Source organism: Balaenoptera acutorostrata, chromosome 2 (genome assembly GCF_949987535.1).
Source record: "Balaenoptera acutorostrata chromosome 2, mBalAcu1.1, whole genome shotgun sequence".
NCBI classification, from domain to species: Eukaryota; Metazoa; Chordata; class Mammalia; order Artiodactyla; family Balaenopteridae; genus Balaenoptera; species Balaenoptera acutorostrata.
Genome location: NC_080065.1, coordinates 164,702,834 through 164,728,076, shown reverse-complemented (window position 1 = coordinate 164,728,076; position 25,243 = coordinate 164,702,834). Strand labels below are relative to the sequence as shown.

The 25,243-nt window shown below is 38.5% G+C and overlaps 1 protein-coding gene across 1 annotated transcript in view; it reads right to left on the bottom strand.

Moving 5' to 3' along the window:
• The window catches only part of SIMC1 (SUMO interacting motifs containing 1), a 97,791-nt gene extending 78,710 nt beyond the window's left edge, over positions 1–19,081 (bottom strand). The window contains exon 1 of the mRNA XM_057540005.1: positions 18,823–19,081. Within this exon, the coding sequence (XP_057395988.1) occupies positions 18,823–18,951 (129 nt within the window). The 5' untranslated portion in view covers positions 18,952–19,081. The remainder of the gene's footprint in view (positions 1–18,822) is intronic.
• Positions 19,082–25,243: the final 6,162 nt, after the last annotated feature.

Sequence of the window (25,243 nt, the reverse complement as noted above, 5' to 3'; positions counted from 1 at the left end):
GCTAGTTGCTAGAGGAACCAACCATGTGATTAGAGGGTTAGAATTTTCAGCCCCACTTCCTCAGTGTCTGGGGAGGGGAGAGGAACTCAAGATTGAGGTAATCACCAATGGCTAGTGATTTAATCAGTCACACCCACTGTCATGGAGCCTCCATAAAAATCCCAAACAACAGGGTTTGGAGAGCTTCTGAGTTGGTGAACACATCCATGTGCGAGGAGGGTGGTGTACCCTAAACTGCATGGGGACAGAAGCTCCTGCACTTGAGACGCTTCTGAACTTTGCCCTCTGTACTTCTTCATCTGGCTGTTCATTTACATCCTTTATAATAAACTGGTAACAGTAAGTAAAGTGTTTCCCTGAGTTCTGTGAGCCATTATAGCAAATTATCAAACCTTAGAAGGGGGTGGTGGGAATCCCTGATTTGTAGACAAGTTGGAAAGAAGTGAAGGTAACTTGCACTACATGCAATTGGCATCTGAAGAGGGGGGCAGTCTTGTAGAACTGAGCCCTTAACCTGTGGGTTCTGTGATGACTCCAGGTAGTGTCAGAATTGAATGAAATTGTGGGACACCCAGTTGGTATCCAGAGAGTTGGAGAATTATCCCCCAATAAACATATTTGAATAAAAATTTAAAAGTCCCTGGAATAAACTTACTGGGAAATTTCAAGACCTATATTAAGAAAACTTAGATTGTCATATATATAGTCTGTTATATATGACCCTCATGGTAACCAGAAAGCAAAAACCTAGTATATACACAAAAGATAATATGAAAGGAATCTAAGCATAACACTAAAGAAAGTCATCAGACAACAGGGGAAGAGAGCAAAAGAAAGAACAGAGAAGAACTACAAAACTGCCAGAAAACAATTAACAAAATGGTAATAAGTACATACCTATCAATAATTAAATGTAAATGGGCTAAATTCTCCAATCAAAAGATATAGAGGGGCTTCCCTGGTGGAGCAGTGGTTGGGAGTCTGCCTGCCAATGCGGGGGACAGGGGTTCGAGCCCTGGTCTGGGAAGATCCCACATGCCACGGAGCAACTGGGCCCATGAGCCGCAACTGCTGAGCCTGTGCGTCTGGAGCCCGTGCTCTGCAACAGGAGAGGCCGCGATGGTGAGAGGCCCGTGCACCGCGATGAGGAGTGGCCCCCACTTGCCGCAGCTGGGGAGAGCCCTCGCGCAGAAACGAAGACCAAACACAGTCAAAAATAAATAAATAAATTTAAAAAAAAAAGATATAGAGTGGCTGAGTGGATTAAAAAAAAAAAAAAGACCCATCTATATGTTGCCTATAAGACTTACTTCAGATGTAAGGGCACATACTGACTAAAATTGAAGGGATGGAAAAAAGATGTTCCATGCAAATGGAAACCAAAAGAAAGCTGGGGTAACTGTACTTATATCAGACGAAATAAACTTTAAAACAAAGACTGTAATAAAAGACAAAGAAGGGCATTACATAATGATAAAGTGGTCAATCCAACCAGAGAATATAACATTTGTAAATATTTATGTACCCAACATAGGAGCACCTAAATATATAAAGCAAACATTAACAGATGTAATGGGAGAAACTGACAGCAATGAAAAAAATTGTGATATACTTTAATACCCCACTTACATCAATGGATAAATCATTCAGACAGAAAATCAATATGGAAACATTGGCCTTAATAGACACACTAGACCAGATTAACTTAATAGATATAAACAGAACATTCCAGCCAAAAGCAACAGAATACACATTCTTCTCATATGCATATGGAACATTCTCCAGGACAGACCATATTTAACAAAATAAAGTCTCAATAAATTTAAGAAGACTGAAATCACATCAAGCATCTTTTCCAACAACAATGTTATGAAATAAAAAATTAATTACAAGAAGAAAACTGGAAAAATCACAAATACATGGAGATTAAACAACATGCTATTGAACAGCCAATGGGTAAACAAAGAAATCAAAAGATAAATTAAAAAATACCTTGAGACAAATGAAAATGGAAATACAACTTACCAAAATCTACGGGATGCAGCAAAAGAAGTTTTAAGAAGGAAGTTGATAGTGATACAGGCCTACCTCAAGAAACAAGAAAAATCTCAAAGACACAATTTAATTTTACACCTAAAGGAACTAGAAAAAGAAGAAATGAATCCTAAAGTTAGGAGAAGGAAGGAAATAAAGATCAGAGTAGATAGAAATGAAATAAAGACTAAAAAGACAACAGAAAAGATCAATGAAACTAAGAGTTGATTCTTCAAAAAGATAAACAAAATTGACAAACCTTTAGCTAGACTCACCAAGAAAAAAATAGAAAGGGCTCAAATAAATAAAATCAGAAATGAAAGAGAAGTTACAACTGATATCACAGAAATACACAGGATCATAAAAGACTACTAAGAGCAATTATATGCTAAAAAATTGGACAACCTAGAAGAAATGGATAAACTCCTAGAAACATACAATCTTCCAAGACTGAATCACGAAAAAATAAAAAATCTGAATTGACAGATTACTAATAATGAGATTGAATCAGTAGTCAAAAACTGCCCCTCACCCCAAACAAAAGTCCAGGGCTATGGCTTCTTTGGTGAATTCTACCAAATATTTAAATAAGATTTAATACCTATCCTTCTCAAACTCTTCCAAAAAACGGAAGAGGAAGGAATTCTTCCAAACTCATTTTACAAGGTGAGAATGGCCTTGATACCAAAACCAGACAAGAATACCACAAAAAAAGAAAATTTCAGGCCAATATCACTGATGAACATAGATGCAGAAATCCTAGCAAACCGAATCCAATGATACATTAAAAGGATCATACACCATGATCAAGTGGGATTTAGTCTAGGAATGCAAGGATGGTTCACCATCCACAATTCAATTAACATGATATACCACATTAACAAAGGATAAAAATCATATGATTATATCGATAGTTGCAGAAAAAGCATTTGACAAAATTCAGCATCCATTTATGACAAAAACTCTCAATAAAGTGGGTAGAGATGGAAACATACCTCAACATAGTAAAGGCCATATATGATAAGGCCACAGCTAACATCATACTCAATGGTGAAAAGCTGAAAGCTTTTCCTCTAAGATCAGGAATAAGACAAGGCTGTTCACTCTTGTCACTTTTATTCCACATAGTATTGGAAGTCCTAGCCAGAGCAATTAGGCAAGATGCAGAAATAAATGGCAGTATTTGTGGACAATATATTATATAAAGTGTGATAACTCCACCAAAAAACTGTAAGAACTAATAAATTCAGTAAAGTTGCAGAGTACAAAATAAATATACAAAAATCTGTTGTATTTCTACACATTAACAATGAACTATCAAAAAAGAAATTAAGAAAACAATCCCATTTACAATTGTATCAAAAAGAATAAAATACCTACGAATAAATTTAACCAAGGAGGTAAAAGACCTATACACTGAAAACTATAAGACACTGATGAAAGAAACTGAAGAAAACACAAATGAATGGAAAGATGTTTCATGCTCATGGTTTGGAACAATTAACATTGTTAAAATGCCCATATTACCCAAAGCAATCTACAGATTCAATGCAATCCCCATCAAAATCCTGATGGCACATTTCACAGAAACAGAACAAAGAATCCTAAAATTTGTATGGAACCACAAAAGACCCCAAACAGCCAAAGCAGTCTTAAGAAAGAAGAACAAAGCTGAAGGCATTGCACTCCCTGATTTCAAACTCAGAATGATTTTGGCATAAAAACAGACACATGGATCAATTAAAAAAACAGAGATCCCAGAAACAAACCCACACACATATGGTCAATTAATTTATGAAAGGAGGTAAGAGTATACAATGGGGAAGGGACAGTCTCTTTAATAAATGGTGCTAGGAAAACTAGACAGCCACAAGCAAAAGAATGAAACTAGACTATTGATACTATCTTACACCAAACACAGAAATTAACTCAAAATGGATTAGAGACCTGAATGTAAGACTCGAAACCACAGAACTCCTAGAAGAAAACATAGGTGGTAAGCTCCTTGACACTGGTCTTGGTGATTATTTTTGTATCTGATTCCAAAAGCAAAGGCAACAAAAGCAAAAATAAACAAGTGGGACTACATCAAACTAAAAAGCTTCTGCACAGCAAAGGAAACCACCAGCAAAATGAAAAGGCAACCTACTGAGTGAGAGAAAATATTTGCAAATCATGCATCTGATAAAAGAGTAATATCCAAAATATATAAAGAACTCATACAACTCAATAACAAAAAACCAAATATCTGATTAAGAAATCAACAGAGGACCTAAATAGACATTTTCCCAAAGAAGACATATAGATGGCCAACAGACACATGAAAAGATGCTCAACATCACTAATAATCAGGGAAATGCAAATCAAAACCACAATGAACTATTACCTCATGCCTGTTACAGTGGCTCTTATCAAAAAGACAGGAGATAACAAGGGTTGGCAAGGATGTGGAGAAAAGGGCACCCTTGTGCACTGTTAGTGGGAATGTAAATTGGTACAGCTGCTATGGAAAACAGTATGGAAGTTCTCCCCAAAATTAAAAATAGAACTAACATGTGATCCATCCAGCAATTCTACTTCTGGGTATTTATCTGAAGAAAATGAAAACACTAATTTGAAAAGATATATGCACCACTATGTTCACTGCAGCATTAGTTGCAATAGCCAAGAAATGGAAACAACCTAAGTGTCCATTGATGGATGACCAGATAAATATGTAGTGTGTGTGTGTGCGTGTGTATAGTATATATATAAATACATATATATATATATACAATAGAATACTACTCAGCCATAAAAAAGTATGAAATTTTGCCATTTGTGACAACATGGATGGACCTAGAGGGTATCATGTTAAGTGAAATAAGTCAGACAGAGAAAGACAAATACCATATGATTTCACTTATACGTGGAATCTAAAAAGAAAAACAAACACATGATATGAAATTCACAGGTACAGAGAACAGAATGGTGTTTGCCAGGAGGGTGAGGGTGGGCAAAATGGGTGAACAGGGTCAAGAGGTATAAACTTCCACTTATAAAATAAGTTATGGGGATGTAATGTTTAGCATAGTAATTGTATCAATATTTTATAATATATTATTATATGTTATATAATATTAATAATTATATTATAATTATAATGTATTATAATATCAATAATATTGCAGTGCATATTTGAAAGTTGCCAAGAGAGTAAATCTTAAAAAAATTCTCATCACAAGAAAAAAATTTTCTTTGTAACTCTGTATGGTGAATGATGGTAACTAGATTTATTATGGAGGTCATTTTGCAGTGTATACAAATACTGAATCATTATGTTGTACACCTGAAACTAATATAATGGTATATGTCAATTATACCTCAATAAAAAAATGATGAGGATTTTTAGAAAATGTGACATGACACTAAAGTTCATTGATAATGTGTGAAACTTTGATTAAAAATTAAAAACTTTGTTAATTAACTAGATGGGAGGAATCCTTTCACAATACATACGCATACCAAATCACCATGACATACACTTTAAAAATCTTACAATTTTGTCAATTATACATCAATAAAGCTAAAATTTAAAATAAATAACTTAAAAAAAAAGAGAAATGTGACAAAACCCAGAAAAACTCTGGAAAATAATGAGCTGAGGACTAACACTACCCTAATTTTCATTGTATACCATTCTCTAGTATTTGAATTTTTTGGACTGGTACATGTAAGTTTTTTTTTTTTTAATTAATAAACTTTACTTTTTAGAGTGGTTTTAGGTTCACAGAAAAATTGATCAGAAAGTACAGAGTGTTCCCATATATCCCCTCTCCCCACATATGCACAACCTCCCCCAATATCAGCATCACGGTGGTATATTAGTTACAACTGATGAACCTACACTGACACATTATCAACACCCAAAGTCCATAGTTTACATAAGGGTTTACTCTTGGTGCTGTACATTTTATGGGTTTTGACAAATGTATAATGACATGTATCTACCATTGTAGTATCATACAGAATAGTTTCACTGCCTGAAAAATCCTGTGCTTTGCTTATTCAGTTCTCCCTCTCCATTAACCCCTGGCAACCAGTAATCTTCACTGTCTCCACAGTTTTCACTTTTCCAGAATGTCGTATTGTTGGAATCATACAGTATGTAGTCTTTTCAGATTACGTATTACTAAGTGAAAAAAGCCATTGAAGTTTCCTCCAAGTATTTTCATGGCTTGATTGATAGCTTCTTTCTTTTTAGTGCTGAATAATATTCCACTGTCTGGATGTACCACAGTTTACTTATCCATTCACTTATTGAAGGACATCTTAGTTGCTTCCAAGTTTCGGCAATTATGAATGAAGCTGATATAAACATCTGTATTCAGTTTTCTGTGTGGACATAAGTTACAATTCATTTGAGTAAATACCAAGGAGCACAATTGCCAAGGAGCACAATTGCTGGTTTTTATGGTAAGAACACATTTAGTTTTGTAAAAAACTGCCAAACTGTCTTCCAGATTTGCTGTACCATTTTGCATTCCCACCAGTAATGAGTGAGAATTCCATTATTCCACATCCTCACCAGCATTTGGTGTTGTCAGTGTTTTGTATTGGGTAGTCTAAAATCCAAATGCAGTAATATTTCATTGTTATTTTAATTTGCAATTCTCTAATGGCATACGGTGTTGAACATCTTTTCATACACTTATTTGCCATCTGTATACCTTCTTTGATGACGTGTCTGTTCATGTCCTTTGTCCATTTTTTAATCAGGTTGTTTGTTTTCTTATTGTTGAGTTTTAAGAATTCTTTGCATATTTTCAAAGCAGTCCTTTATCAGATGTGTCTTTTGCAATATTTTCTTCCAGTCTGTGGCTTATCGTCTCATTCTCTTGTCTTTCACAGAGAAGTTTTTAGTAGTAGTGAAGTCCAGCTTAGCAATTATTTCTTCCATAGATCATGTCCTTGGTGTTGTATCTAAAACATCACTGCCAAACCCAAAGTCATCTAGGTTTTCTCCTATGCTATCTTCTGAGAATTTTACAGTTTTGCATCTTATGTTTAGGTCTATGATCCATTTTGAGTTAATTTTTATGAAAGTTGTAAGGTCTGTGTCTAGATTCATTTGTTTGCATGTGAATGTCCAGTTGTTCCAGCACCATTTGTTGAAAAGACTATCTTTTGCTCCACTGTATTACTTTAGCTCTTTTGTCAAAGATCAGTTGACTACAGTAATGTGGGTCTATTTCTGGGCTTTTTATTCTGTTCCACTGATCTATTTGTCTATTCTTACATCAATACCACACTGTTTTGATTACTGTAGTTTGTAGTAAGTCTTGAAGTCAGGTAGTGGCAGTTCTACCTGGCAGTGGCACTTTGTTCTTCTCCTTCAATATTCAGTTGGCTATTGCTTCTCCATATAAACCTTAATCAGTTTACTGATATCCACAAAATAACTTGCTAGGATCTTGATTGTGAGTGCATTGAATCTATAGATCCGGTTCATAAGAACTGACATCTTGACAATATTGAGTCTTCCTTTCTATGAACATGGAATATATCTCCATTTATTTATTTCTTCTTTGAAATATTTTATCAGTTTTATAGTTTTCCTCATGTAGATCTTATACATGTTTTATGAGATTTATACTTAAGTATTTCATTTTTTTAGGTTTTAATGTAAATGGTAATATGTTTTTAATTTCAAATTCCACTTGTTCACTGCTGGTATACAGGAAAATGACTGACTTTTGTAAACTGACCTTGCATCCTACAGTCTTACTATTATTGCTTATTAGTTTTTGTTGTTGTTGTTGTTAATTCTTTCGGATTTTTTCCTACAGAGGTGATTATGACGTCTGTGAGTAAAGACAATTTTATTTCTTCTTTCCTAATCTGTATACTTTTTCTTGTCTAATAGCGTTAGTTAGGACTTCCTGTACAATGCTGAAAAGCACTGGTGAGAGAGGATGTCCTTGCCTTGTTCCTGATCTTAGTGGGAAAATTTTAAGTTTCTTACCATTAAGTATGAGAGGTTTTTTGTAGCTGTTCTTTATCAAGGTGAGGAAGTTTCCCCTTTAATCCTAGTTTGCTGAGGTTTTTCTTCTTCTTCTTTTTTTTATCATGAATAGGTGTTGGATTTTGTCAGACGGTTTTTCTGCATCTACTAATATGATCATATGATCATATGATCATATGAAGAAAAAATTTCTTCTTTACCTTGTTGATGTGGTGGATGACATTAGTTGGTTTTCAAATGTTGAGCCAGATTTGCATACCTGGAATAAATTCCTCTTGGTCGTGGTGTATAATTCTTTTCATACATTGTTGGATTCAATTGCTATTATTTTGTTAAGGGTTTTTGCATCTATGTTCAATGAGAGCTACTAGTCTGTAGTTTTCTTTTCTTGTAATGTCTTTGTCTGGTTTTAGGGTATTAGGGTAATGCTGGCCTCAGAGAATGAGTTAGGAAGTATTCCCCTATCCCCTACAGAAACTTCTATCTTCTGTAGAGAACTGGTATAATGTTCTTAAATGTTTAGAAATGTTTAGTGGAATATACCAGTGAACCCATCTGGGCCTGGTGTTTTCTGATTTTGAAGGTTATTAATTATTGATTCAATTTCTTTAATAGATATAGGTCTATTCAGATAGTCTATTCATATATCTTTTATAACAAAAATTTAAAGTTTAATAAGTGTTGGTTATCCCCAAATTACCCTATAAATTTAATAAATTCCAAACAAAATTCCAATGGTATTTTTTAAAGGAATGAATAAGATGATTCAAACATTCCTTTGAAAGAGGAAAGGCTCAAGGATAACTTAACGGGAAAATAAAAGACAAATAAGGAGGCTTTGCACTACCAAATATAAAGACAACTTCAGAGCTACAGTAATTAAAATATGTAGAAAATAGGCCCCAAATTATCTGGAAACTTAGTTTACGACACAGGTAGTTTTACACATAATTGGGTAGATCATTCAATAGTATTAAATGAGTTAACTCATTATTTGAGAACAGTTTTTCCTTTCAGCAAAATTCTAGACAATTGAAAAGTTAGACCATTACATTTGGCACAAATCTAAGAATTCTGATAATATCCAGGTTTGCCAAAGTATAAGAAAATAGGTATTCTTAAACACTGTCCACATAGAATATATATTACATCCTTTTTGAAGTATAATTTGGTGGTTATATATCAACTAGTGATCTTAGTTGCAAGCAAAAAAAAAAATCAACTGACTAACTTAAGCACAACAGGAATTGGTTAAGAATAATGGGTAGAAAAAAAAATAAAATTAAATTTAAAAAAATAAAAAGAATAATGGGTAGCTTCTAGAATCTAGAGGAGAACCTGAGAACCAAGTCTGGAGTCTACACAGCCAAAACTGATGCTCTAAACCATAGTGCACAACTGAATATGCCATTATCACTGTCAGTGGGCACAAACACCACAGCTTCCATGGCCAGCTATACCCTGTACCCTACTGCTACATGTAACTGCCATTGCTGCTGCTGTCTCACCAAAATGGAGTCTACCTTACCCTGCTTTTTCCCATCACCAGCTTCCAATTCAAAGTTTGGAATAAGTACTTCTGACTGGTATAATCTAGGTTCTATGTCCAAGCATTAGGTGCAAGGGAGCCTGGGCATGTACCTGGCATTTCAGCTTTTTTTTTTAGGAGGAAATAGACTGTATCTCCAAAGGTGGGAGTTTTACAAACATAGTTCTGGGTTTCAGACACTAGGATCGCACAAAGAATGACATTATGTCCACAACAGTGGTATACATTAAAATTATAAATACTTATTACTCTTTACTCCAGAATTCCATTGTAAGGAACTTGTCCTAAAAACATATTCTTATGACCATGCAAGAGAGTTCATCACGTCATAGTCTGTAATAGCAAAAAAATTAAAATCAATAAGGTATTGGTTCAGAAAGAGAAAAACAAATACCGTATGCTAACATATATATATGGAATCTAAAAAAAAAAAAAAAAAAGGTTCTAAAGAACCTAGGGGCAGGATAGGAATAAAGACACAGATGTAGAGAATGGACTTGAGGACGTGGGGAGGGGGAAGGATAAGCTGGGACGAAGTCACAGAGTGGCATGGACTTATATATATTACCAAATGTAAAATAGCTAGCTAGTGGGAAGCAGCCGCATAGCACAGGGAGATCAGCTCGGTGCTTTGTGACCACCTAGAGGGGTGTGATAGGGAGGGTGGGAGGGAGACGCAAGAGGGAGGAGATACGGGGGTATATGTATATGTATAGATGATTCACTTTGTTATACAGCAGAAACTAACATAACATTGTAAAGCAATTATACTCCAATAAAGATGTTAAAATAAATAAATAAATAAATAAATAATAAGGGGCTGGTTAAATAAATTATGGCAGGTTTTATATGAGAATAACATGCAGCTGATAAAATATTTATTGAATGAATACTCACTGTGTGCCAGGAACCACGTTATGCACTGGGAATACCATGGTAAACAAAGTGGACAATAGTCTGAATGAGGTACCAGTATTTTTTTTAAATGCCTAAAATATATTAAGTGGTTTAAAAAATTAGTATGACTCCACTGGGAAAAAAATCAGACATTTAGGTATGTTTGTGTACATACACAGAGAAAACTATTAGTTATCTTTGGAGAGCAGGAATGGACAGGGGTACATTCTTTCTGATGGCCTGAGTTTTTTGCCTCTTTAAAATTTTAAAATAATTTTTATAATTTAAAATGGGGAAGTTTTATTTTTTATATGACACAAATTGTATACCTTAAAAAAAAAACCCGAGAACCCACTGGAGACGATAGGGTTTCCTTCTGGAGTGAAGAAAATGTTCTAAAATCTAAAACAGTGGTGATTGTTAAACTACTCGGAATTTTATGGGCGAATTTTATGTATGGTATGGAATTATATCTTAATAAAGCTGTTAAGGGGGAACGGGGCAAGTGATCTGCAGGCTTACATGGGAGCCGACCTTGATTTAAGAACCAAATTATCAATAGTTTGACATCTGATGTTTTAAATTAAAAATGTAGGTGAATTTTGCCTCTACTCTAAAACATATCCATAGTTTTAGTTCCAAAAATCTTTATAAAAAATTAGCTTGGGATGGAAGCCATTATTTATCCCCTGGCTCTCCCATCACAGAGGGTATTTTGACATAACTTATCTCAGGAGGAAAGGATTCCTTAGAAAACCAATAATAAGAATTCTGTTTCTCCCTGAATAAATAATTAATCAGCACCTACTATGTTTGAGGCATTAAGTATGTGGCTGTGTCCAGCAGGGAACTTGCAATTTTTGGGAGAAGGGGTTGAGAAAGAGAAAGTGATTTAAAATGTATTTTTAAAGTACATGATAGAGTTTAAAGAATAATTTTTGGATTAAAAAACACTGGTGAGTCTATTCTGATAAAAACACACATTTGAAAAATAGAATTATACTTTGCAATTTGCTTTTTTCCACTTAACTATTTCCAGCATCCCCAGGGGATGTTCCTTTGGAAACATGGTGAGAGGTTTGCAAGTTCACCCCAGGATTTTCAAGACTGACACTAGTGGTGGTAAATCTGCTCTATCAGTTAGCACCTGGTTGAACCTACCTCAATTTCCTCATCTACCAAATAGGGATAATAATAGTACCTACACCTCATAGGGTTGCAGTGAAGATTACATGAGTTAATCCATGCAAAGCACTTAACATGGTGCCTGGCATAAATATCAGCTTTTCTTACTATGTGATGCTCACCATGATTAACATGGTCAGCTCTATGTACCAAACAGTCACTCTGAATCAAAACACCAGCTCCTTGATGAGAAAGGCACAGGACCCAAACAAAGAAAGTCTTAAAGTTTTATTACTGCCAGGAAGGAAACCCTGTAAAATTAAAGTTAAACTGTGTTTCCAATTAGGAAGACAATAGTATTAAGATATTAATCTCCTTTAATTAACTTATAAATCTAATGTAGTAGTTCTGAACCAGTGGTACTTTTGCCCCCCACAGGAGACATTTAGCAATACGTGGAGACATTTCTGGTAGTCACAAGTGAAGGGGCTGCTGCTACTGGCTGGCATCTAGTGGGTGGAGACCAAAGATGCTACTAAACATTCCACAGTGCACGGGACAGCTTCCCACAACAAAGAATCATCTGGCCCAAAGAAACCCTGATCTAATGCAATCCTTGATAAGATGATGCTAAAATTCACTTGGAGGACTAAATGGTCACAACAGACATGAAATTTTGGGGGAAAAAAAAGTAAGAAGAGGTATTTGCTCGAGTAGATACCAAAAAAAATATCAAACCACAAAAATAAGACAGTCAAATTCTGACATTGAGAATACACAAATCAATGAAACATAAAAGAAAACCCAGAAATAGATCCAAGTGCTTAAAATAATCTGGTATAAATAATGTGCTTCAGATAAATGGAGAAAAATAATTATTTAAGAAATGATTCCCAGACAAATGATTAAAATCATATATTATAAATTCTAATATCCAGAATGTTTCCCTCATACATCTGCAATCAGGATGCATCTAATAGTATATACACTTCATGCGGTAGTTTCTTTTTTCTTGAAAAGCCGTTCTTAAACTGACAGCAAGTCTTAGATTCAGTGTTGTCTTAGAAATAAGGCAATACATATACGGAAAATGGTAAGCATACTTCATGCTATATAAAGCATTTCAGATGAATTAAAGAACTAAATGTTAAAAATGAGATAGTCAACGAACAATAATAAGTAAATAATAGGAAAATAATCTCAGGACAGGAAATATCTTTCTAAACATAAAACAAAGAAAAAAAATAAAGAAAAAAGATGCACAAATACACATGTAAAATGTAAAACTTCATTAAATAAAACATCACAAACTACAGATTTCTAAATTTAGTGCAATCCCAATTTTAAAAGTAAAAATTATTTAGAAGTTGACCAAATGATTTTAAAGTTATCTGAAAGAATAAATATGCAAAATTAGCCAGAAAAATTCTAAAAAAGAAGAGCAATGAAAAGTTTCCTCTGCTTCTTATTAAAACAGCATGTAACAAAGTCAGAATACAAAGTCCACAAATAGACATGAAGGTTATTAGTTGATAAAGGTAATATTTCAAACCACTGGGGAAAAAGGACAGATAATTCAATAAATTATGTTGGGACAACTAGCTAACCATCTGGAGAGAAAAATATTAGATTACCATTCTATTCTTTTTTTGAAACTAATTCCAGGTGGATTAATGAAAAAAAATATATTTATAATCTTAGGAGTGAGGAAAGTCTTTCTAAGTATGACAACAAAGACAGAAATCATAAAGGAAAAGGGTGACAGAATTGACTATGTAAAAATTTAAAACCTCTGTAAAGAAAACCAAAGAAATCAAAAGTGGGGAAAAAATGTAACATGTATAACACAGGGGTAGTTTCCTAGTACAAATTACTACAAACTGGCTGGCTTAAAACAACATCCTCTCACAGTTCTGGAGGCTCAGAAGTCCAAAATCAAGGTGTCTGCAGGACCATGCTCTCTCCAAGGCTCTAGGGGAGAATCTGTTCTGTGCCCTTCTCTTAGCTTCTGGTGTCATGAGCAATCCTTGGTGTTCCTTGATTTGTAGCTGCATAACTCCCATCGTCACACGGTGTTCTTCCTCTGTCTTCACATCTTCTTATAAGGACACTAGTCATATCGGACTAAGGGTCCACCCTACTCTCTATGATCTCATCTTCACTGATTACATCTGCAGTGACTCGATTTTCAAATAAGGTCACATTCTGTAGTGGTGATGGGGACTTCAACACATCTTTTTGGAGGACCCAATCCAACCTATAAAAATTCTTTACTATGTGAGTAAAACTGAGAAATTAGTAAACACACAAACAAACAGAAACCCAATAGGATAAGAACAGGCAATTCACACACACACCCTATGTGTGTATGTGTGTGTATATGTGTGTGTGTATATATATATATATATATATATATATATATATATATATATACATACATACATATGGAGAGAGAGAGAGAGATCTCCAATAAACATATGCAAGATGCCCAGCTCTGCTACATGCCGAGCACACACTCTGATCTCCAACCTCACTAGCTGCTCCTCCTCCCCTTGCCTTCCCCTGGCCCAGGCACTGTGGCATGCTCTAGGGCTAGATCCTGGATGCTCTTCCTCTTGTAGACTGTCAGCCTAGATGAACTCTTCTAGGTCAATGACTTTACAACCTATGTGCTAATGACACCAAATTAGTCAGGACTTCTCCCCTGGCTTCCAAACTCAGTACAAACCTTATAACTTGCATCTCCAGTTGGCTCTCCCACAGGCATCTTAAATTTAACACCTTTAAAAGAGAACTCTTGAATCTTTCCTCCAACCCTGTTCCTCCCCAAGTCTTCCTCACTTCAATGACTGACACCAACTTGCATCCAGTTGTTCAGGACAAAACCAGGGCATCATTTTTGATTTCTCCCTTTCCCTCATTAACCACATCCAAGGATCAGGATTTACTTTATAAATGCCTTCCATATCTCTCCAGTCTTCCAGTTGCACCACCTACAAAGCTATAATTATATCTGGTCTGGACTACTACTGCAACTTCCAAGACTCATCTCCCTGATCCACTTTTGTCCCCTTATAGTAAGGTGAAGCTGGTTTGTTTGGGACAGTTTCAGTTTTCACCTGTTGCTTGATACCAGTTCCAGTTAGCAACCCCTTTCATTTGCAAAAGGATCCCCATTTGGATGATAAATTATATGGTCACCTTGCCTTACAGTCTTTTCCTCTCACAGTAGCTAGTCACCTTTTAAAAGTGTAAATTAGATCATGTTTTTCCCCTGCTAAAAACCCTTCAAAGATTTCTTATTACATAAGAATAAAATTCAAGTTCCTTACTGTGGTCTAGAAGGTCCTATATAACCTAACCCACCTACTTCTCATCTCTTCCAACTCTGTCCTTCACTGACATTCTAGCCCCACTGGCCTTTTGATTCCTCCAATTAGTCACACCCCTTCCAACTTCCAAGCCTTTGTTTTTGCTGCACCCTTTACTGCTACTTTATTCCCCAAGATCTTCTCATAACAAATCTGTCATTTTGTTCTCTTATCAAATATTAACTCTTCAGAAAGGCCTTCTTTGAAGACACAATCTAACGTTCCCAACCCCACCCAAGTTATTCTCTATTATATTGTTCACTTATTTGTTAGTTTATTGCTCTTATTTCCCCACTAGAATGTAGGTCCATTGTCATCTTGTTCACCTTTGGTACCCAAGGTCAGAGCATGTGCTCAATATGTATTTAATGAGAGAATGAATCACAACCCACAACCATAGAAAAAATTAAAACCATGACAACTCACAGAATCTGGCTATCAAATCAGCAAATATTAAAAGAGCAAAAATGCCTTACTTGTCTTCCTAACACTCTGACATGACATTTATGTGATTGTTTATTCTTTGTCTCCCTCTGACTAAAATGAAATCTCCACAAAAACAGGGACTTGGTTTTGTTACACAGCCGTATTCTTAGCAACTACAAGAGTGCCTGGCATATAGTAAGTGTTCAATAAATATTTACATACTGAATAAATTGACAATATCTAGGGGTAGATATTGACTAGGTAGTGGAGAAAGGGGTATGGTGAAAATATAATTGGTGCACGACTTCTGTAGGAAATATGACAATATATATCAAAAGCCCTTCAAAGAGGGCATACCTTTAGACTCAGCAATCTCACTTCTAAGAGGAACTTATCCTAAACAAACAAACAAACAAAGGTACAAAGATTATTTATGAGGAAATTTCTCACTGAGTTGTTTATAATAGACAAAATTTAGAAATGGCAGCATAATATCGATTTATAGGAAAAGAGAAATGTAATTATAAATCTGTACAATGAAATACATTAAAAATATTGGTGAAGTGTATTTATTGATGCAGAAAGAGATAAAAAGTATATTAAGAGAAAAGGCAAACTGAAAACAATGAAGTATAGCAAGACTTCATTTTTGCAAAATCATATGGGGATGACACATGGCTATGTATGAGTGCACACTGGTATTTACAAATAAAAGTTTAGGCAGGCATACTTCAAAATGTTAACACTGGTTATTTTTGGATAGCGAGATTAAGGGCAATTAAATTTTCTTCTATATACATTTCTCAATTTTTTGTAATTAGGCCAACCAAAATTATCTGAATATATTCTGCTTTTATAAGTAGAGGGGGAAAAAAGGCAATAAATATTATAAAAAAACACAGACACATTTCATCAACTTACTGAAGACTAAAGCCCAGGTTAAGAGCCAGAAGTTCAGAAACATCAACTTCAGCATTGGAGATGGGTTTCTGATTTCCTGAATTCAAGCAAGTTGTTTCCCCTCAGTCAATATTTGTAAAAAAGAAAAAAAAAATTACAAAACTTGTTTCTTTTATTCCATTGCTTGCCAAGCTTGAGAAACAGCACAAAGTGTAGCAAAAGCTATCATTTATGCTGGCATTTTCCTTGCATTGTTTCATTAAAAACCTTTTAATGGTCCTGCCAGGTAGGTATTAATGTTCTCAAATGCAAAAGCTGAGAGAGATGACAGAACTTGCCAAAGCTCACACAGCTGTTGGGGGCGGGGCGAGGCGGGGGAGTTCCTGATTTAAACAGAGGTTTCTCTGACCTCAGGGTCTTGAGGAAAAGCTGGACAAAGGCGCTTTAGGCTTTATAACCTTGCTCGAGTCTCTCAATGCCTTTGATCTTTTGTGTGGTTATCCTACCACCCTTATCTAACTTGCAAGAAAGATAAAAGGAGAACCAGCCCGGAGTTTTTAGAAAGGTGGAGTAAGTATCTGGAGAAGCGAGATTTACACTGGGTACTACTCTGGAACTTGCCCTTCATTTCTCTTCAACTCGAAAAGCTCCAAATCAAAATGCATGGTTGGGTGGTCACAAGGGAGGGTAGGGGGGCAGTTTGAGAGTGCCCCTATGTATGTGTGTGAAGGGTCACAACACACGCGACAGACTGGGATAAGGATGACATATGGGCACCTGGAGAAGGAAGCTGACCCAGGATGAGGGAAGATGGACACCACTTGGGAGCAAAGGACAAAGTTAGTAGGAAGGACAAATTAAAGGGGGATTGAGAGAAGGAGGAATAGGAAAGAGGAGGAACTAGGAGGAGATGCAGTTGGGAGTTATTCTGCAGTATTTTTTTCTTCCACCTCTTTTCTTTCTATATTCTTTCCCTTGATTATCTAAGTCACAATTAGACCTTCGATGCTCCTTTCTGTTTAGATGATTACCAAATCTTTCCAGTCCTGACTTTTCTCCAGAGTTCAAACTGAATGCAGCATTCCCTCCACCCCAAGCCTGCTCCTACTGTATTCGCTCTCATGGTCAAACATCCGTCTGAACTGTTCGCTCTCCCATTCCGTCAACCATTCTTTCATCCAACAAATATTTATTGTGGATCTAGTATGTCCCCCACACTGTCACAGCACTAGGGACATCCATTCACTTCCCAAGTTGGGTCACTTTTACCTTGAAAATCTTTTGTCTGTCCATCTCATCTAAATTCTTTACTGAAATTTATTGAGAATCCCTCTTGCTTGAACCATGGCAACATAGCACTATAAGTTAATTGGTTTTGCATGCCATTTATTCTACAGTGACCTCCTAGATTTAGCACTATACCTGCAGTGGCTCACAGTGGAGGCTTAGGGACTACAATGGGAATGGGATTGGAGAAGCAGAAGCTAGATTTGTCTTGATGAAGTATTTGCAAAGGAAGAAAGGGGTTCACAAATAACATCAGTGTGACAATTCTGTTATTTCTGGGGTGTGGCTTTGGGAGGCTGGGAAGATTGTTGGAAGTCTGATGCTGGGAGTCTCCTGATAGAAAGCCTTGCCCACCTCCCATCCCTTGAGTACTCAATAGCCACTTGTTGATTATATCACCTTCTATGACAGAAGCCGCAAATGTTGTGTTCTCCATCGTATCCCCAGCTCTTAGAACATCAGGCCCATAGTAGGGGTTCAATAAATATCTGTGGAGGATTCTAGAAAGGCAGGGACCATAGATGTTTTATTCACTACCTTAGGAAGAAGGACAAAGAGCCTGAGGGAAAAAGAAATCGTGCAAGATGTTTCCCTCCCTATTCCTTTAGAGCTCGGTAAATGTTTCCTAAGCGAAATAAAACGGCCCTCCTGCACAACTCCAAAATCGGGCCCCTCGCTCGGCTGCCAGGCCCTGGAGCGCGGCCACCATCTGGCCCAGGCCCCAGCTTCCCTCCCTCCCCGCCCGGGCTCCTGTTACCTCCCTGCATACATCTGTACCCACCACAAGCCAAACAATTACACGCTCCCGCGTCCCCGCCCGGAGGTCCGGGACTACCCCTAGGACCCCGTGTGCCCCCGGGCCCCCCGGCCGCCACCCCCGCCAAGGCTCGGGGAAGCGCGCGGCCCGACCTGAGACCGCCGCCCGCTGTGGGCTCCTGCACCCCCCGCACCAGGACCTCGTCCATGTGCTCGGTGGCCACTCTCCAGCCTCAGCCCGCTCGGGCTTGAGTGCGGAGCCCGGGAGGCCCGGCCTCCCGATCCGGGCCCGCCGCACTCCTCAGGGTAGAACACGCCGGGAAGGCGGCAAGGCGGGAAGCCGTTGCAGCTGTGAGGCGCCCAGGCGCGGGCGGCGGGGCCGCCGGAGCCAGCGGGCCGGGCCGAGGGTGGCCCGAGCGGAGGCGGCGCTCCGGTCGCGGCGGGGCTCAGGGAGCGGCGGCTCGCTCACTCACCACGGTCCGACGGGGCAGTGCGCCGGTGGTCCTGGACAGGGCCCGGCGGAGCCTCCGCGCCCGGCCCGAGCGGGTCCCCCCGGAGCTCTCGGAGCCGCTGTCGTCCGAGATCACGATGAAGTCCTCCATGGCTGCGGGTCCCGGCCGAGCCAGCGCACGGGCGGCCGGCGACCCGGGAGGCGGCAGCGGCGGCGGCGACTTCGGTTCCTGCTGCTGAGGCGGCGGCGGCGGCGGCGACAACCGGGGCCATCACCCCAACGGCCCCGCCCCTTCCCGCCCCGATCCCCGCCCCGTCGGCCCCTTCCCGCCCCTCCGGAGCCCCGCCCCCTGGCGGCGTGCGGCGGGCGGCGGGCGGCGGGCGGCTAGCGGTTGGGTAAGGGCCGCGGTCACGGTTTTTGGCGGTGGTACTCGTACTCTCTTCCCGGAAAGAGAGAGAGAAAATCAAGTCGCAGCCGGCTTGGGCCGGTGTTGGGGGCGGCCGTGCGGGACGCTGAGGCTGTGAGGGCTTCCCCTGCTGCTTCTGACTCAAGTGTGAAGTGAGGTGTGAACAGGCCTCTCTGACCCAGACGGCCTCGACATACTCACCCGAAGAGCGTCCCTTGAGGGTGGAACCTGGCCTCGGACTGGCGGGGTAGAGGGGGCCCCTACTGACTGAGGGTGGGTGAGCTGGCCTCTGACTGAGTGGGGGGAGAGAGGCCACACTTCTTTCTGCACACGTGCAAGTACCTTTGTAGGATCAATTCCTAGAAGTGGAATTACTAGGTCGGAGGCGCTGTTTCTGTTCCGATAAATGATGCCAAATTACTAAATTGTACCAATTTGCGGTTTCACCAACAATATATGTCACTCAGGAATTTAAACTGAGATTTAGAGATTTGTTCAGTTGGTAGCAGGATCAGAGACTGAAAAAAATGCACAAAGAGAAGCGATGAAGGAGCAGACATTATGAATATTTAGATGTTATGAATAAGCAAAAAAGATATACCCAGTGGAGGGAGAAGCCGTAGGTAGTTGGTTGTTGAGCAGGAACGTTAAAATCAGGATAAGATCTGTGTTACAATAAATGGGGTATTGACCAAATCTTGCTGCCCAGGCTCTAGCAATTTGGCAAAATGTATTAACAGAGCCAAAGGAAAATGTGTTTATCGGAAAGGGGATTGGTTCCTAAAGGAATGGTTATCAGGTGCTATCTAAGCACTGCTTAGAGCAGCGATTCCCAAACTTTAGTGAGCATCAGAATCACCCAGAAGGCTTGTTAAAACACAGATTGCTGGGCCACACCCCAGGGTTTCTGATTTAGTAGGTTTATGAGGTGGGGCCACCCAGTTTTCATTTCTAACAGGTTCCCGGGTGATGTTGATGCTGCTCTTGTGGGGACCATGCATTGAAAACCTCAGGTCAATGGCCAACAGATTTCAGATGTTCTGGTGGTATGTTTGAAATCATCCTTGTTGTGAAGGGATTCATTAAGTTGTTTGTCTTCACCAAATGCCATTTAACATTTAGTTTATTTAACTTCTTTTTTGGGTTTCTGTGACTCAGCACCTCTGTTACCACTTCTTTTCATTCTCCTTAGCTAACTACTGCTCCTCTAACTTACTCCTTAAATCATGGTGTTCCTCATGACCTTCGCATACTTCTCCCTACACAATCTCAACCATTTCCATGCTTTAATGATAATTTTTTTAAAATTTATTTATAATTTTTTTATTTTTTTGCCTGTGTTGGGTCTTTGTTTCTGTGCGAGGGCTTTCTCTAGTTGCAGCAAGCGGGGACCACTCTTCATCGCAATGCGCGGGCCTCTCACTATTGCGGCCTCTCTTGTTGCGGAGCACAGGCTCCAGACATGCAGGCTCAGTAGTTGTGGCTCACAGGCCTAGTTGCTCCGCGGCATGTGGGATCTTCCCAGACCAGGGCTTGAACCCGTGTCACCTGCATTGGCAGGCAGATTCTCAACCACTGCTCCACCAGGGAAGCCCCTAATGATAATTTTTATGCTGGTGACTCCCATATGTTTATCCCCAGCCCAGCCCTGTCCTCAAAGCTCCAGATGTAATGTATCCAAATGTCTGTTGAACCTCATAGGCATCTCAAGTTGAATATGTCCAAAACTGAACTCAACCTCCATCCCCCTACCTGGCCCTCCAAAAATAAAGCCTGCTTCTTCTCTGTGTTCCCTACTTCAGTGACTGGTGGTACTACCAGCCAGCAATTGCACAGCTTTATGCTCTCAACAAATCCTGTCTCTTTTACCCCCTAAATATTTCTTGCACTCCCTTGCTTCTTTTGGTCTCTGCTCTTATGATTCTAGGCAAGCTAAGATCACCTCTAGTCTAGTCAGTAGTCATAGCCTCCTATCCAGTCTTCCTGAATCTATTCTTGTCCTATTTCATTCCTTCCTCCACACTTAGCCAGAGTACTCTTTAAGAAAGTATGTAATGAACCCCTTCAGTGGCTTCCTACTAACACTATGCCTTCGTGTGCTCAGGTTGCCATAACAAAATACCATCGACTGGTGGCTTAAACAACAGAAATTTATTTTCTCATGGTCCTGGAGGCTGGGAAGTCCAAGATTAAGGCGCTGACCAACTCAGTTCCCAGTGAAGACTCTTTCCTTGGGTTGCAGATTTCTCAGTATATCTTCAAATGGCCTTTCCCCAGTGGGTGCATGCAGGGAGAGGATGAGGGTGAGGATTAGTGGCCTTCTTATAAGGGCACTAATCCTATCATGAGGATACCCTCATGCTCTCATGCCCTAATTTAATCTGACCTTAATTACCTCCCAAAGACCACATCTCCAGATACCATTACATTGCAGGGTTAGAGTTTCACCATATGAATTTTGGAGGAACACAAACATAACATGCTATGAACTTCTAAATATAAGGACAAATATAAATAATATGTATTTTTGTAGATTATATTAATAAATGTTATTTTATATAGTAAATATATGATATATGTTTACATATAGTAAATATATGATTTCACTGTAAGTAAATTTTACCTTAAAAAAAAAGAAATGGTAAAAATTTTTGAGGTTTATGATATGCATGCTATAGTGTTAAGGAGTGAAGTGTAATGAAGTCTGCAAATTACTTTGAAATGCATCAAAAATAAGATGGATAAATGTATAGAAGGATAGATGTGGGTAAAGTAAATATAATAAAAGATTAACATTGTCAAATACATGGTAGTTATATGGGTGTTCACTTTTACCTTTTATGTATATTTAGATGTTTTCATATTATGTTGAGAAAAAAATTAAGAAACAATTATAATTTTACCACTATTTAAAAAAATTAAACAAAAGAGATTATAATGAACCCCGTATGCCCATCATCCAGCTTCAAGAATTATCAATCTTGTTCTGTTTATATTCCCACGCACTCTCTCACCTCTACCTTCCTGAATTTTTTTTTTTTATGATTGTCACACACACACACACACGCATGCAGGAATGCATGCATGCACGCATGCACATACATCATGACATGAACTTTTCTTGGTCTGGCTTCTTTCTTTTTTTTTTTTTTATCAGACATCACATTGTTTATTCTGCAAACATTTCAGTTTGTATCTTTAAAAGATAAGGAATCTACATTCAGCAAATTATTGTTGAGCACATATGCTGTACTCAAGGGATACAATAGTGAACAATATAGACATGGTCTCTGATCCATGGTGCTTATAGTTTATGGGGAAGACAATAAACTAGTAAATAATTATAGATTATGATAAGTATATAGCCAGTTTGTGAAGTCTTCACTTGTGAGATATAAATATGAAGCGATTTAATTTGTTTCCCCTATAACCATTACCACTGTCTTTAGAAATTCATTTAACTCTGTTGAACAGATTCCCTTAAGAATATTCTACTCTGGTCCCATAACTGTACAGTCACTTTCAGTAACTAATACAGTCCCATTCCAAGTATTATGACTTAGGCCTGCCCATTTAAAATCGTTAATCTCTTATTTAATTCATAGCTCTTCCCGTTCTCCTGGTGCAGGTGGACTTGTGGCTACAACAGTTCTTAGTGGAGGGAGTGGTAATGTCACTCCCTTTCTTTCTTCTTGGCTCTGCTCCTAAGTAGGGATGAGGAGGAGGGAGAAAGAATGTTCTCTGCAGGACTGTCCATGAAGAGTTATCTGTTCTTTTTCTTCTGGTTGTTGCTACTTCAGTAACAGTTCTCCCAATGTGTCAGGAGTCCGGATTCCAGCTCTCTTACTTGGAATGGGCACATTGTTGCTCTCTGGGGCCTCCCCTGTGCACTCTCTAATGTAGGAGAGGTCAATCTCAACCCTTTCTCCCAGACATCCCCACCAGTCCCTGCCAGGGGCAGTCTAACATATAGCCTTTTGTTGTTGGGGGATCCTTGTCTGGAGGGGCTTCTTGGGGAGTGCCAGCAAGGGCCTTAAGCCTCAGCCACCTTCTGTGCTCTCCAGTTGACTCACCCATGGAGAATTTACATGCATAACTCAAGGAGGAAGGGAATGCAGGCAGCTCCCATCTTGGTGCTCTTCTCTTAGCACCAACTAGCTCTCTCCTCCCTTCCTTCACCCCTAGGGGCATCAGGGGCTTATGCAGGGAAATAGTTCCGTGACTTTCAGACAAGTTCTCAGCTTGGGGAGTGGAGAGAGGAGTAGTTTACTGCACTTTAAACTTGTGGGAAGGGAATGGGAGAACAAGATGAATGGCCTCCATCCTCTTTAGCTAGAGAGAAGCAATGGATGGTTGCCATCTACAATAAGTAATGTTCATTAATGGATATGTGAACAAATTGGAAAAAAATTCAAATATCTACTTCTGTTGCAGAATTTATGATAAAGTGATTAATATTAGTAACTGACTTTCAAGCACACAAATAGTGATAAGACTTCAGGGGTACAACAGTGTTCTGATTGTATATATCTTTCTCATCAGCCATCCTGCCTGAAACTCAGGAAATATAGGGTCCCTGGTTGTAGAATATGAGTACACTTGAAAAGTTCCTTGTCCTTATCTGGCAACCCAGATGGATGAATACCGCCCCGAAGTTGCCTTTCTTAAAACCGTAAGTAGTGTCACTTATGTCACTTTTCTTGGCTATCCTGTATCTGTCTTGAAATAGGCTGTTTACCCAAGACTTCCAAATTTATGATGATGTCTTTTTCAGAAATTAGTATGTATGTGTATTTTTCTTTTTCCTCTGGATGACTTGTATTATTTTTTCCAGATTATTGAAATATAATTGACATATAACATTGTGTAAGTTTTAGGTGTACAGTGTGATGTTTTTATATATGTATATATTGGGAAATGTTTACCACAATAAGGTTAGTTAATACATCCTTTATCTCACATAATTACCATTTTGTTGTTGTTGTTATGGTGAGAACAGTAAAGCAACATTTAAATATATAATACAGTATTATTATCTATAGTCATCATGCTGTACATTAGATCCCTGGAACTTATTCATCTTATAACTGGAAGTTTGTACCCTTTGACCAACATCTCCCCATTCCCCCCACCAACACCCAGACCCTGGCAACCACCATTCTACTCTCATTTTCTCTGAGTTTGGTGTTTCTAGATTACACGTATAAGTGAGATCATATAGTATTTGTCTTTCTCTGTCTGAATTATTTCACTTAGGAAAATGCCCTCAAGGTCTATCCATATGGTCGCAAATGGTAGGATTTCCTTCTTTTTTTATGGTTGAATAATATTTGTGTGTATATTTTTCAAGGTGACACTTCTTCATAGACTTATTCCCCTCAACTCATACATAAATTGGGAGGATAATGCAGTCATTTATGCCTCAAATGGGTACTCTATTTAATGAGTGCCTACTAGGTGCCAGGCACCTTGTTGGGGGCTGGGGATGCAACAGTGAGCAGGACAGCCCTGGCCTCTATCCTCACAGAGCTTAGCAGTGAAGAAGGTATCCCTTGCTTGTGAATGAAGAAAACAAATCCTGATCCCTTACTTTCTTCTTCTAAAATAATTTTTAATTAAACATTTATAGTACATGAAAAAAAATGTGCAAATGCAAATCAAAACCACAATGAGATAACATTTCACACCCATACGGTGGCTTATTATTAGGAAAAAAAAAAGGAAAAACAAGTTTTGGCAAGGATGTGGAGAAATTGGAACCCTCATGCATTGCTGGTGGGAATGTAAAATAGTGCAGCTGCTGGGGAGAACAGTTTGGCAGTTCCTCAAAAAGTTAGAATTACCATATGATTCAGCAATTCGACTCCTAGGTATTTTCCCAAAAGGCTTGAGAGCGGGGACTCAAACAGATACTTAGCCACCAATCTTCAGAGCATTATTCATAATAGCCAAAGGTAGAAATCACCCAAGGGTTCATCAGCAGATGAATGGTATATCCACACAATGGAATTCTATTCAGCCTTAAAAAGGATGGAAA